At 39.5% G+C, this 15,849-nt stretch overlaps 1 protein-coding gene and 1 long non-coding RNA gene across 2 annotated transcripts in view; one reads left to right on the top strand and one right to left on the bottom strand.

Moving 5' to 3' along the window:
- Positions 1 to 309: 309 nt before the first annotated feature.
- On the bottom strand, positions 310 to 3,471 carry LOC125724957 (uncharacterized). The gene is made up of 3 exons (XR_007387264.1): positions 3,261 to 3,471; positions 823 to 1,256; positions 310 to 721 (listed from the first exon to the last, which is right to left on the bottom strand). It is a non-coding gene; the product is annotated as an uncharacterized LOC125724957 (long non-coding RNA).
- A 784-nt stretch (positions 3,472 to 4,255) lies between these two features.
- LOC125724953 (NACHT, LRR and PYD domains-containing protein 12-like) overlaps positions 4,256 to 15,849 on the top strand; it is a 31,562-nt gene continuing 19,968 nt past the window's right edge. Inside the window, exons 1-7 of the mRNA XM_049001444.1 lie at positions 4,256 to 4,303; positions 6,603 to 6,899; positions 8,655 to 8,774; positions 9,309 to 9,422; positions 11,133 to 11,246; positions 15,044 to 15,107; positions 15,291 to 15,519. Coding sequence (XP_048857401.1) covers positions 8,695 to 8,774; positions 9,309 to 9,422; positions 11,133 to 11,246; positions 15,044 to 15,107; positions 15,291 to 15,519 — 601 coding nt within the window. The 5' untranslated portion in view covers positions 4,256 to 4,303; positions 6,603 to 6,899; positions 8,655 to 8,694. The remainder of the gene's footprint in view (positions 4,304 to 6,602; positions 6,900 to 8,654; positions 8,775 to 9,308; positions 9,423 to 11,132; positions 11,247 to 15,043; positions 15,108 to 15,290; positions 15,520 to 15,849) is intronic.

The following is a 15,849-nucleotide window of genomic DNA, read 5'->3' as shown; positions in this document are numbered from 1 at the left end:
TCTAACACCAACATTTGCAGCCATTAATTCATAGGTGGTAGTAACACTGAAATTACGTTTTCTGCTTCAAAATAAGGTAACACTGTTTAATAATTTTAATAATAAATCAAATAAGTTTGATAATTTATTATTTTTCTTTACTTAACCGTACCTTCCTCTGTCTCTGCTTATTGACGTTGAGGAAAGTGTCAAGTATAAATTAAAGATGCAAAATTATCAAAGACAGACACAACACTGAAGAGAAGACAAACACACAGTTTGAATAGGAATTATATGGTTTATTGTTAAGCTCTTATATTTTAACAGCCTATTTTTATCATATTTTAACAGCCTATCATCATATTTTAACAGTCTATCTTATCATATTTTAACTTAGCCTATCATATATATTTAACTTAGCCTATAATTATATTTTTAACAGCCTATCGTCATATTTTAACAGCCTATCTTATTATATTTTAACTTATCCTACCTCATCTAAACCTCTTATCCTATCTTATATCTATAACAACACTTAAATAATACCTGTATTAACCCTCCGTCCCCGGCCATAACCAACAAGTCCGTCAACAATATGTGTATTAACCCTCCGTCCCCGGCCATAACCCATAAGTCCATCAGTCCTCTTTCTTGTGGCTCCTGCTTCCTCCAGGGGGGGTGGCTCGTCCCTCCCGTTCCATGGGCGAATCTTCAGGCCACGGTCATTTTCTTTTCTTCCAGTCTGGCACAGCCGATTGTGAAAACAAGGAAAGATTATTGATATAGCACATTTTATACTCTAATTAAAGTGTTATAATAAGGTCTCTTAAGCCAGGACTTTACCTTCGGCATGTAACACACTGTCCATCGGGGCTTGTCCGTGTCATCCGTCTTCTTAATCACCTTCACCATATCCACCCCCTCGCCGCTGTTCGTCTCCAGTGCCTCATTTTTTTCAGAAAATGTCTCACCTTCCTTATGTGTTATTTTCACTTTGATTTTAATTTTTATTTGAATCTTAACAACCTTAATTTCTTTGTTTTCCATTTTTAAACGTTAAGAGTCTTCAAAATACGACCAGTCGCGAAAGAAATTTGATAAGATAAGTACATGTGATTCAAAAGTAATCAAGCTGTTGTCACGGACGCCCAGGCATTCGTACTATAACAGACAATGCGATCCTACGCAGCTCGTCGGCGACTTTCGGCCGCGTTCGGCTCTGACTGACCGGTCGTAGGTCCGATTCGGCTGTAAGCAGGTTGCCAACTCTGACGCATCTGGCGCGAGACTCGGGCTTTGAGACTCAAACGCTCACAGCAAGAAATCTTACGGCGAATCTCTATTAATCAATTTTAAACCTAACATTAGCTACAATATAATCAAGAACACACTGTAACCCTACACTAGATTAGTCACTAAGCTATGATGGTTCCAGCATGGGTTAGTATCTGCCTCAATCTTAACCATGACTTGGCTCAGTGTTCTATGTCTATATTTTGAATTTGCCTCAGTGTCTCTGTCAATTTGATAACTAGATTATGGGTTTGGAAATGATCAAATGAAATGGTCCCAGATTCACGTTCTTCATTACTGGAGTTCTTAGTCAAAGAATGTGTGACATGAATGTTCTTTAGAATTTAATTTTCAATGTAATTATCTTGCTAGTTTAAAGGTGTTTTTGCGCTTCTACACCGACTGCTAACAGATAAGCAGCAAATTTAGTCACTGACAGCTTGTTTGTAATATGTAATATTTCAGGTAATCAAACTAATAACTTGTGTAATTCACCTCAGATGTGGTGTAAAAATGAGACCTTCTGATGAAGGGAAGGGCTGAATATCTACATGGCTCAACATGCAACACGTGCAGGATGAAAACAGGTCCTGGGGGGCAGACAGCCAACAGGGAGCAGATAAGATGAGGCCCTTAGTGCAGAGCAGACAGCAGCAGCCCCAGGAGGGAAGTCAGGGCTGGGATCCCCCTCAGGGATCCCCACAGTAACGTCCTCACTGCCGGGGCAGCTAGACAGCAGGCAGAATAAACACCACCATCATTACGACCAAAACCATTTCTGTAGGCACACAGACCAGCAAAGACAGGACCACAGTCATGACCATTATCTGCTTCATCAGCACAATGAGCATCATCTGCATCACCTGTCTACATCCCCTCCATCATCATCACTGCCGTCATAACTTCAGTCATCTCTACCATCATCACCAACTCTGCCATCATCAGTGCAGTAATATGGTCTCACCATTAACACAGGAGTTACCATCTATAAAACAGAGAAGTGAAATCATGTGTCAGGGTTTCTGTTAAGTGTGAAATTAGGCAACATCTGATTGGATGGACAAACCCACATGATCCCCATCTGTGTTCACGAGGCTTTTAAGTACCTACAACAGAGTTGTTTTTTTCACTGGAGTATATTTCCATTTAGTAGCATCAGCAACAGACACAAGGAATCATATTGGTTTTACAGCAGGAAGTTGATGTTGTGAGAAGGTCACTGAGAAGTTTCAGGTATGAAATATAATCACGTAATTCTGGCCATCATCTGAAATGCATCAGCAACAGACACGAGGAATCATATTGGTTCATGGGCTCATCATGCAGCACTATAATCAGACTGAGTCAGCACTGTCTCCATTGTTGGAGTCCCCCCCCCTCAGGAATAGAATAAACATCGCCATCACTACGACGAAAACCATTTACACAGGCCCTGAAGGTGTTATCGGTCAGCTGCTACATGAGATCAAAGTGTCTAAGAAACAGACTATAGTGAGGTCTGTTGAAAGGGGAGGGAAGTGTTAAATATTAACTAGTGATTTATAACACCACATTAAGACATTTAGAAGCCTGTAGTTAATGATGAACAGATCATTCCCAGATTCTTAAGACATTTTTTAATTTATGTAAAACATTTACATGTGATGAATTGCTGATGTTTTAGATTTGGGTTTTTAAATGACTCGTAAAATAAATTGTTACCCTGAAGTGTTTTCCACCAATGACGTCATCGACGACTAGGCTCCGCCCAGTGTCCCAATAAATTGGTGACCTGTGTTGGCAAAATTAGTTGGAATGCGCACAGGCTAATTATGAGCTAGAGTAAAAAATGTCAAAGTTAATTTTCGTCGAAATTGAGATTTTCTCAAAAATGAGTCCGTTAAATCATCATCTATCGATCCCAATAATTAAAATAGAAAATAAATACCTTGAACCATCATAATTTGAATGTTTTGTACAGGCTTTGTCTTCAGAAATTAGTCCTTTACCTTAAATTTTCTTAGAAAATCCGTGTTTTTCTCCACTCACTCGCGGCATGACTGGGAATCCCCCCACCGATTGTTTGGTATCACCTTGAAGCGAAGCACGCGTACTTTCTAAAAATTTGCATAGAAATTCCAATGACATCACTCTGAACCAATACAACTCGATTTTATAAAGCCCTGTTGATGTAAACAACTTCTAAGGATGTAACGCGGCCATTTTTTGTCCGATTCCAACGAACCATATATAATTTTGAAGGTTTTAAAAAGGAGAATTCAAAAATAATAATAACTACAACTGCATGCTATATTTTTAACCACAAAAATATTTGTTGCTGCATTATGGGAAAATTATGGGAGTTAAGGCCTGTTAAACTTGGCTTAAAAACTAAAATAAACAAACAAACACAGATTTCAAAGTAATGGTTCAGTGAATGTTAAGCAAATTGTGTATTGGTAATAGCTTGGGACCTTCCCTTTTAGAGGGTATAAGACTTGTTCATACACTATGGGAAAATTCTGAGATGTGTCCTGTCAAATTTGGCTCACATAAGGAAATTCACGTAGAACCATAGTTTTCCAAGTGCAATCGCTAGAAAGTGGTACAATTGACTAAATTTTGTCTGGAAATTGCCTAGGAATTTGCCTCTCAGATAGTATATCACTTGTTTTTTGTACTATGGGATAACAAGAAATTAATTATACTTTAGTGCATCCTGCACTTCATAGATATGACAGTAAATCTTGAGCCATTTTCTATGCACGATCGCTTAGAGTATTATTTGTCATTTGATATCGTTATGTTACGTTAAGCGCGCGTGATTTGACCGTAGTCGGTAAGGTGTAACTATACTTTTATGCATAAATTAGGCTATATAACAGCAACTGTACGGTAACCCTGAAATGAGATTTGCTGCAATATTAAATATTCATGAACTATGGTGTGGCTACCATTACCTGTGCGACTATATAATAAAATGCTTCGAACTCGTACTTTCATTTTCGCATTTGTCAGTAAAACTGCAGCTTTCGAGGGTCGTTTGGAAAAGGTGAGCTTGTTAAAGAAATTGGCTTATATACCGTATAAACTGTAGGCTAGTAAACCCCATAACTCGTTAATTTTGTCATTCTGTAATTTTTTTCACATTTTTTAAGCTCTCTTGTGGAACTCTCAGTGATGTTCTCTAATCATTTTATACCTAAGGAACTTATGTAGATGTGTAGAAGGATTTCAATATCTGTATTAATAATAGAACTTATTCTAGCAATTGTATAAGAATATTGTTAAATAACAAATGTACTTATATTTTACCTTTAACCTCTGTTATCCGTGTGACTATGTAAAATATGCTTTTACTTCCACAACTGTCTGTAAAAACTACAGCGGTTGAATGTGGTTTGGAGAAGCCGAGTTTTTTATACAAATATTTGTATATTTCAGTGGGGTGCAAAATGTAAGAAATCCAATATTAGTGGTTTTGTGTCCAGCTGATCCATGTTTTGTTGAAACGTCTTTGGCTGAAATTGGTCTTTACGCTTGTTCACCGACCGCGACATTCCAGGGGAATTCATAAAGATGTGTAGAAAGATTTCAACATCTGTATTAATATATTAACTCTTTCTAGCAATTTTTCTTTGTAAAGTAGGAAAACAGACGTTGCAATTACATCCATTACCCCGGAGCCCTGTTATAATTCACGCAAATCAGTTTATTTTAAAAGATCAGATACGAAATAGAAGAATCTATTTGACTGTAGTTTTACTTTTAAGCGATGTAATTGTTTTATTTTTAAATTAGACTAGCATAGCATTTTAAGTCAACAACTGTACGGTAACCCTGAAATGAGAATTGCTGCAATATTAAATATTCATGAACACTTGTGTGGTCACCATTACCTGTGCGACTATATAAAATGCTTTGAACTCCTTTCATTTTCGCAGTTGTCTGTAAAACTAGCTTTCGAGGGTCATTTGGAAAAGGTGAATTTCTTAAACAAATAGACCTATATACCGTGCAAACTGTAGCTAGTAAACCCCATATTTCGTATTTTTTTAATTTTTGAAGCGTTTTTTTGGCGGAACTGTTTGTTTCTGTTGTTGAATCACGTCATACCCACGGAACTCATTTAGAAGGATTTCGAAAGCTTCAACACAAGAGCGTATTACAGTAATTATACAACTAGTAAATTCCAAACGTACTTAAATTTTACGTTTTACTTCCGTGATCTGTGTGGTTATATAAAATGCTTTTTAAATTCTTTCACTTTCATAATCGTCTATAAATATGGAGGCAGTCGAATGTAGTTTGGACAAAGTGAGTTTGTCCAACAAATATATGTAAGCTACATCTCAATAGCGTGCAAAATGTAATACACCCCAATAACTGATTAATTTATTGGTTTTGTGAGAAGTCCTACTAAACAAAGTTTTTTGACACACATTTGGCTGGAACAGTTTCCAGCAATTTAAAGATCCAGGGCTATAGGTGAAGTTTACCTGGGGATGATTTTTTTCAAGGAACATTGGCATCGGGGCGGAAATATTCGGCTTGGGTTCATGGGGAACTCATGTACAGTAAATGTGCAGACGGATTTCAGCATCCGTATTCATATAATAACTTATAGGCCCTATTCTAGAAATTTGCTAACTATTAAATATCAACCATATTTATATTTTCTTTGTAAATAAGCAAAACTGACGTCGTGGAACTTCATTACCCCAGAGCGCAATTATAATGAACACAAATCAGTTTATTTTAATATACAATATATAAAAACAGAATAGTCCATTTGACCTGCCTTTTACTTTAAGCCAACTCCAAAGACACTGTAAAAGATACTGCGTGTTGTAACCACAGTAATCTGCGTGACTATCAGAAAGACGTCTTCATTCCTACAGTCACTTTAATAATAGCCTGTAAAACTGCAGCTTTCCCGGTCGGTTGGGAAAAACGAGTTTAACGACATATTTCTTGAACAGTGTGGGTCACGGAGCCATGCTGCTTATTAATGATACTGAGATAATTCTGGTCTCAACCACAAGGTGGCCTTTATTGCACCCGGGTCAGTTGTACTCACAACGCATTCATACTGCCCACCGTGCCCGTTCATGCGCACACTCCTAACACGTACGGTGGGCGCACACACACAAACACACACACATTAATATTTAACACTATACTTGACATTACAATGCATGTGACTATGGAGAACTATTCACAAGGCTAGCATCAGTCCAACCTGCTGCGCTGCCTGCCGGTACCTCAACGCTACACTGCACTCCATCTATGGGGTTAACTGTCCCAGAACCCCCACAAAGTCCCTGAAACGCAGGTGCTATTTTGTCTAGCTCACGTGGTGGTGAAGTTGGGGCGAATGCTGCATACCCCCCTTGAAGCTGTGAGCACAACTGGGCAGCCTCTGGGGAGTCATTCACTGTTAAAACCTCCATCACCTTCCAGAAAAGGCCTTGGAGGGTGAAGAACGTCCCAGCCAGAGACTTAGCGGCAGGCAGCCGAGCCTCCAGCTTCCTCTAGGGGGCAGCGGCAGCAAAGCGAACTCCGGGGATACTCAGAGGTGGCTTTGGACGATCACATGAGAGGGAGTGGCACACAAGAGGATCGTACGATCAGGTCATAACACAGAGGTTAGTAATAGTAAGCAATCACTCACGGCACCTCCACACTGCACTCATTCAGTGCTAAATGATAAGCAATCACACTGACACGGGTGCCACGTATTTGTGCTTCACTAAGCAGAGCAGTTGTGGTTTATTGAGTGTGTGTGTGTCCAGGAGAGAACTTGCTGGATAACATTGTGAGATTGTAAAAAAAAATTTTTGACAATCTGTTTCAACTTCGCACCGTCATACTTATTTTGTTTCTGACAGGTGTTACAGGATATTCAGTTCTCCCATGTTCTCTTGTCGAGTGCTGATTAGATATCATGACGTCATCCGCTACTTTATATTATATTATTATATATATATTTAGACGGTTATTAACTAGACCCAGTTATCGTGAGTACGGCGAAGGATGAGGGCACTTGCTTGCTAGGACAGAATCACACTTTTTATTTTAGTCCTGAAAAAGATTGTAACAGGCACCATATGAGCAACACCACTAAATATACAAAACGGAAATACAAGGTGGTCAGACGCCAAACTGAAAGGTGACTTACGGCGGGGGAGTTATACAAACTAAGAACATGTGAGGATCGGACAGGGTACACACAAGATACGGGCAAACATACACACCACGATCGAGAAGGCAACTATAGCCTTAAGAACAACAACAATACAAGGGCTATTTACAATTACACAGACACGAGGTTATATACACGAGTGCTTGCGAGACATGCCGGGATTTTCAGATCTCACTAAAGTATATGCCATGTGTGGCAATAATTCTGTTATTCTTTAATCTAATTATAACTTCATTGTAGCAATTTACTTCTTACATTTATCAACTACTGCTGACAACAAAGTCTTTGTGAGCATTCAGACATAATCCAGTTCTATTAAAACATTGTGATGCATGGTTTTCTATGTTAACACACAGGTACAGAAATCAAAATTTCAGCCATCAAAAATACATTTGTGCATGTATTTGAAGAGGGAACATTGTTACCCTAGCTCTAAAATATAGGTTCCCCCTGCTAAAACAGACAGACAGTGACTCTGGACCTCAGTACAAAAAAACGTAGTTTATTCACATGTCATTTATTTATCTGAATGGCTTTCTGCCATCTCACATACTTCTCTGACCAAATATGAGGGGGAAATATTTCCTGAAATGCAGGATATTTGGTGCCCCTTCCTAAAACAGGGCTATCAGGTCCCACGCATTGACCGTCAGACACACGTATTTCAACCAGTTCTCACGCTGAGAAGTAAGGAATAACTCCCCACCACGGTGTCCCGTTATATAGGATTAATGGACGAGGCGCAGCCAATCGGAGTGGAGTTTTCCGCCGAGTTCATAGCTGTGCCGAGTTATGCAAAGTTAATAGCCACCTACCAGCTAATCAGAAAATAGCATCTGTTTTTTCGGGGTAAATTTCAAAATAAGTTACACGTGATCGCTGCAAGAACATTATTACATAGATGCGCACATGGAGTGCAGAGAAGGTGGGAGTGGAAGAGCAGGATCCGATGTTCTGACGGGTTCTGCTCCCTTGTCGATATGTGCTACACCGGTAACACCGGTAAAAATTTAATTTGGTAATACAATATCAGTGTGGAAAGTTTTTCTTTATTTTGTTGTACAGTTTGAGTTATTGAAGTAGTCACATTTGCATTACATGAAATATTTAATAATAATGACTAATGAGAATCACAATGGTATTATGAAATACAATTTCAAGATTATAGGATGTATCTATTAACCCTTCATGTTCACAGAGGCCCCAGCAGGAATCAACTGGTCTGGATCAGCACAAAAATGGACAAGGAGAGAGGAAATAGAGGAGCTGCTTCTGAAATGCGCCCCCCTGTGGGATGTAAGAGAAAGAGCCCTGATAGGTAACAGTGTTACAGCCCACTAGCATGCATGTCTCTCTGGGTCTATAGTCAGGCCATAACATAAAAGTAAACTGCGCTCCTAATAGGGCTGGCTCAGTGGGCAGCACTTTAATATGTGTAGCTTCATAAAAAGACCTCGCCATCTTCTGTCTTCGCCGTCTTCTTCCACAATCAGCCAGTTCTTTTATACTAGAGGCGAGTAACAGACCATCCCTCCTATACAAAATGGCCACATAACAAAACTAAACAAACAAACAAAGACATATATAAACAGGTAAAAAGGAACATCAGTCAAGTCTACAGTAGTTGTGGCGGTTTTTAACGTTCATACTAAAAGTTTCATATAATATCTAAATTTTAGATGAGACAATTTCCTTAAAAACTGACTGTAAATAAGTCTATTTACATCAAGAGCTTCACAGCATATCAAAGTACATGAAGGCAGAGCAGAAGGCTAAACAGCAGTGTGATGTCGTCCCCATTGTATGAATTATATTTATACCATGAGGGTTTGTTTCCTCTCGCTGCCCACAGTGTCCTGATGAAGAGAGCAGACTCCCCTGTACCCAGCTGTGTTTCCCTGAAGAGTGACGCGTCAATGGATGAACCAATCAAATTCAGAGAGGGACCTTTTCCTACAGATCAGAGGTAAATGTGCATTTAAACAAACACTGTTAGTGACATTCAGACTCTCAGTCAAATGGCACAGAGACACATGCAAGCTATGAGGAAAAAACATATTTATAATGAATGAACCAATTTTTACCTTTAACAGATTCCATCACCTTGAGAATTTAAACAAAAGTTTTGTCTGTGTTCTATATAAATAACATCTGAGGTAAATGGATGAGGATTACTGTAAAACCTGACTTTCTGCGAGCTGGAATCGGAAGTTGTTTAATCGCAAAGTGGATTTTAAATTTCAGTCCTCAGCACAGAGCTGGAAAAAACTGGTTTGCCTGTTTCCCCCCGCATGTCCATTAAAGAATGACTCGACAATAGATTGTCGTCTCGTGAGACGGATGTTTCTGTTTTGATAACAAATAATTTCACTCCCATGAATTCATTAGATCAGACTCAGACGAAGGCTTCAGTTTAACATGTTTAATCGAACTGTGTGGCTTAAACAATAAACTGCTATCATCAGGCAAAAAAGAGAAAGACTATTGGTTTCTTTGCCAAAGGTGACGTTTTAATACTTGCTGATTCAGATCATAATTAATGTGACACTGTAGTGGTTCTCATCCCCCGAGTATAAAATAAGATGATTTATTGATCCCAGGGTTAAATTCTCTTGCGTTCAGCAGCAAAGTGCACAAATACAAACATACAATGTAAAACAAAGACAACGTGCAAAGACAGCAGATATAGTGCAAGTCAGTAAACATTTATAGAAGTAAACAAAATTTCTGTAGGATAACAAGTTTAAGAAGTACACAGTGCATAATGAAAAAAATCCAGGAAATACAATTTCGTTCCAGAAATAAATATAAATTTAAATGTATGTTATTTATATGATTAAAAACAGAGAGCAGCTTTTATCACATTAAAAATGGGACGTCAAGGCTGGCTGTGGGGGCTGCACATCGACAGCAGGCATTGTGGTGTCTAACGGCAGCAGGCAGGAAAGATCCCCAGTAGCGCTTCTTAGCCCACGGTGGGGGAATGAGCCGGTGACTTTAGGTGCCCCAAGATAGCGCCCCCTGGAACCTGGGCTGAGTTATGGACCGGGCCAGTGGGGCCAGTGCCCTGGGACCTCAGGACATTAGAAGCTGTGAGTTGCAACATTTATAGTGCAAGCCATGAAATGCGCCCCCCTGTGGGGTGTAAGAGAAAGAGCGCTGAGAGGTAACAGTGTTACAGCCCACTAGCATGCATGTCTCTCTGGGTCTATAGTCAGGCCAGAACATGAAAGTAAACTGGGCTCCTAGCTAGGGCTGGTCAGTGGGCAGCACTTTAATATGTGTAGCTTAATAAAAAGACCTCGCCATCTTCTGTCTTCACCGTCTTCTTCCACAATCAGCCAGTTCTTTTATACTAGAGGCGAGTAACAGACCATCTCTCCTATACAAAATGGCCACATAACAAAACTAAACAAACAAACAAAAACATATATAAACAGGTAAAAAGGAACATCAGTCAATGACACTAAACCTTTCATATAGTAATTTAAATTTTAGGTGAAACTATTTATTTCACGTTAAAGCTAATCATAAACTAGCCTGTTTACATCAAGAGCTTCACAGCATATTGAAGTACATGAAGGCAGAGCAGAAGGCTAAACAGCAGTGTGATGTCGTCCCCATTGTATGAATTATATTTATACCATGAGGGTTTGTTTCCTCTCGCTGCCCACAGTGTCCCGATGGAGAGAGCAGACTCCCCTGTACCCAGCTGTGTTTCCATGAAGAGTGACGCATCAATGGATGAACCAATCAAATTCAGAGAGGGACCTTGTCCTACAGATCAAAGGTAAATGTGCATTTAAACAAACACTGTTAGTGACATTCAGACTCTCAGTCAAATGGCACAGAGACACATACAAGCTATGAGGAAAAAACATATTTATAATGAATGCACCAATTTTTACCTGTAACAGATTCCATCACCTTGAGAATTTAAACAAAAGTTTTGTCTGTGTTCTATATAAATAACATCTGAGGTAAATGGATGAGGATTACTGTAAAACCTGACTTTCTGTGAGCTGGAACTGGAAGTTATTTAATCGCAAAGTGGATTTTAAATTTCAGTCCTCAGCACAGAGCTGGAAAAAACTGGTTTGCCTGTTTCCCCCCCTGCATGTCCATTAAAGAATGACTCGTCAATAGATTGTCGTCTCGTGAGACGGATGTTTCTGTTTTGATAACAAATAATTTCACTCTCATGAATTCATTAGATCAGACTCAGACGAAGGCTTCAGTTTAACATGTTTAATCGAACTGTGTGGCTTAAACAATAAACTACTATCATCAGACAAAAAAGAGAAAGACTATTGGCTTCTTTGCCAAAGGTGACGTTTTAATACTTGCTGATTCAGATCATAATTAATGTGACACTGCAGTGGTTCTCATCCCCTGAGTATAAAATAAGATGATTTGTTGATCCCAGGGTTAAATTCTCTTGCGTTCAGCAGCAAAGTGCACAGATACAAACATACAATGTAAAACAAAGACAACGTGCAAAGACAGCAGATATAGTGCAAGTCAGTAAACATTTATAGAAGTAAACAAAATTTCTGTAGGATAACAAGTTTAAGAAGTACACAGTACATAATGAAAAAAATCCAGGAAATACAATTTTGTTCAAGAAATAAATATAAATATAAATGTATGTTATTTATATGATTAAAAACAGAGAGCAGCTTTTACCACATTAAAAATGGGACGTTAAGGCTGGCTGTGGGGGCTGCACATCGACAGCAGGCATTGTGGTGTCTAACGGCAGCAGGCAGGAAAGATCCCCAGTAGTGCTTCTTAGCTCACGGTGGAGGAATGAGCTGATGGCTGAAAGTGCCCCAAGATAGCGCCCCCTGGAGCCTCGGCTGGGTTATGAACTGGGACAGAAGGGTTAGTGCCTGGGGGCCTCAAGCTGGGCTGCAGGGGGCCTCAGAGCACTAATGGCCCGAGTCCCAACATTTATATTGCAAGTCATGAAATGCGCCCCCCTCTGGGGTGTAACAGAAAGAGCCCTGAGAGGTAACAGTGATACAGCCCACTAGCATGCATGTCTCTCTGGGTCTATAGTCAGGCCATAACATAAAAGTAAACTGGGCTCCTAGCTGGGTCTGGCTCAGTCGATGCACAAAAGCTAGGAGACCGAGTTCCCTGCTAAAACAGCCACACGCAGCCGAAAAGTGCGAGAACTGAAAAGTCAGTCAGCGGCACAGCAGTCAGTTTTTATCCAGCTGCATCTTCCCAGTGCCAACGGTCCCACTAAGGTAGAGAAGTACATTTATTTACACTTTTTCAGTTTGGAGAATCACCTGGATTTGTCTGGATTTGCTATGTGCATGTTAACTATGTCGAAAGGCAATAGCTAGAGTAATAATAGAGTAAAAGAGTAATAGCTGTGGCTTCCTGTTTGAACTGGTAGATCTCAGCACACTGGCTGCTTGTAAAGTAGATCTTGAGTAAAAAAAAAAAGGGTTGGGCTCCCTGCAGTAGGACATTCTAGAGAGAGTGGCACATGCTGATGACATCACACACATTATGTCCACTGGGATGGAGAATAGGTGCACGGTGATGACATGTTTAATGTTTAGTTATATTTAGGCAGCAGTATCGCCCTGGCTCGTTGGGGCCCGGGGACCAGCTGGTACAGAAGCGGGGGGGCAGGGATGCGGGCAACAAGCTGATAGGCTGAAATTTACTCTGCTAATCAAGTGAATGACTCTAAAAGTCACTGGGTACAAAGGGCTGCATAGAAAACTGTCCTTCCTGCCTGCTGTGTGTCTGTGTGCTGGAGCCTGATGTCACTGGTTCTCTTCTGCTGTCATGAGAGAATTAGGAAGCCGCCCCAGTGAATAAAGCTTAACATGGCAGATACATCTTTCCAAACTACAACCCCGATTCCAAAAATTTTGGGAAGTTCTGCAAATTGTAAATAAAAACATAATGCAATAATATTGAAATCTCATAAACCTATATTTTATTAATAACAGAACACAGAAAACATATCAAATGTTTAAACTGAGAAAATGCATCATTTAAAGGAAATAATAAGGTAATTTTGAATGTTGCAGCACCAACACATCTCTAAAAAGTTGGGACAAGGCCATGTTTACCACTGTGTGGCATCTCGTCTTCTTTTAACAACAGTCTGTAAATGTCTGGGGACTGAGGAGATCAGTTGTTTGAGTTTTGGGAGAGGAATGTTGTCCCATTCTTTTCTGATACAGGATTCTAGTTGCTCAACCGTCCTAGATGTTCTGAGTTATATTTTTCATTTTATGATGCAGCAAATGTTCTCAAAGGTTGAAAGATCTGGACCGCTGGCAGGCCAGTTCAGTACCCGGACCCTTCTTCTACGAATCCATCATGTTGTAATTGATGCAGTGTGTTGTTTTCCATTGTCATTTTGGAAAATGCAAGGTCTTCACTGAAAGAGACGTCGTCTGGATGGGAGCATCTGTTGCTCTAGAACCTGGATATACCTTTCAGCACTGATGGTGCCTTTCCAGATATGCAGGCTGCCCCTGCCATATGTACTAATGCACCCCCACACCATCAGAGATGCTGGCTTCTGAACTGAGTGCTGATAACACGCTGGGTGGTCCTTCTCCTCTTTAGTCCGGATGACATGGTGTCCCTGGTTTCCAAAAAGAATTTCAAATTTAGATTCGACTGACCACAGAACAGTTTTCCACTCAGCCGCAGTCCATTTTAAATGAGCTTTGGCCCAGAGACGACGTCGGTGATTCTGGATCATCTTTATATTCGGCTTCTTCTTTGAATGATAGAGTTTTAACTGGCATCTGTGCATGGCAGCGTGAATTGTGTTCACTGACAATGTTTGTGGGAAATATTCCTGAGCCTATTTAGTGATTCCATTACAGAATCATGCCTGTTTGTGATGCAGTGCTGCCTAAGGGCCAAAATATCACAGGCATCTAGTCTGGTTTTTCACAGAGATTTCTCCAGATTCTCAGAATCATTAGATTACATTATGTGCTGTACATGATGAAATATTCAACCTCTTTGCAGTTTTATACTGAGGAACTTATTTCTGAAATTGCTCCACTATTTGTCAGTGCAGTATTAGGGGGATTGTGACCCTCTGCCCATCTTTACTTCAGAGAGACACTGCAGCTCTAAGATGCTCTTTTTATACCCAGTCATGTTACTCACCTGTTGCCAATTGACCTAATTATTTGCAAATTGTTCCTCCAGCTGTTGGAGTTTTGTACCATTAACTTTTCCAGCCTCCTATTGCCCTGATTCCAACTTTTTTGAGATGTGTTGCTGTCATGAAATTCAAAATCAGCCAATATTTTTTCATGAAATAGCAAAATGTCTCAGTTTAAACATCTGATATGTTTTCTATGCTTTGTTATGAATAAAATACGGGTTTATGAGATTTCCATATCATTTCATTCTGCTTTTTATTTACAATTTGCACAATGTCCCAACTTTTTAGAATTGGTGTTGTAATATAACACAATGTTATTCTTTATCTGCAGTTACAGCAGTTTTAATGGGGAACTTTTCAGCCTTTCTGTTACATTTGTGTAGATGAATTGAGGTCTTTATGTTTATGTTTCTAATTCACAGAGACCAAATGGAAGAATGCAGTTCAGATCTACATGATAAATCTGGTTTATCATCCATATTGAAGGTTTGTATTTATTGCTGATATATATTTTCCTGGCTGTTATGTGAATTACCTTATATTTTATACAGCTGTGTAATAAGAAATTCATCATGTTAAAGGAAATATGTACTAAACTATGATTCACAAGTGAAACTCTGAAAAGGTTTGGTGTAAGTAGCATTAATTAACTGTGACTGTTTATTTTAGTCACTAGAGGAAAAAGTCATGAAGTGTCTAAAGGATGAGCTGAAGACGTTTGTGAGGCACCTAGATCAGAATTACCCAGAATGCTCTGAGCCTCAGCTGGAGGAGGACAATGACCTGGACTGTGATGGTCAGATGCAGAAGACCAGTGTTAGAGAGGTAGCTCTGAAGATCACACTGTACATCCTGAGGACCATGAAGCAGAATGATCTTGCTGACATGCTGGAGAAGAGTAAGAGCTTTATAACATTATGTACATGTACAATATTGTGCAAAAGTCTTAGGCAGCCAGAGAAAAGGATGTTTAAAAGGTCTTCATGTTGGTGTAGAACTACTATAATATGTATGTCAAAGTGTGTTTGCCATTTCAGAACCTCTCCCAAAATCACCCTAATATTTGCAGAAATCGTGCAGAATATCCACATATTTTTTTACTGGACGACTAACACACCTCATGTGGCTGATCAATATCTCACTCAGTTTTTACACTAATCTAATTAATTAATGAAGTGAGCTGGTGGTGAAATTTAACAAATACATGGACTGGCTGTGTTGCCCCTGA

This window comes from Brienomyrus brachyistius, unplaced genomic scaffold (assembly GCF_023856365.1).
Source record: "Brienomyrus brachyistius isolate T26 unplaced genomic scaffold, BBRACH_0.4 scaffold58, whole genome shotgun sequence".
Classification (NCBI taxonomy): domain Eukaryota; kingdom Metazoa; phylum Chordata; class Actinopteri; order Osteoglossiformes; family Mormyridae; genus Brienomyrus; species Brienomyrus brachyistius.
Note: the sequence above shows the minus strand (reverse complement) of the source record. Positions and strands in the feature narration are given on the sequence as shown.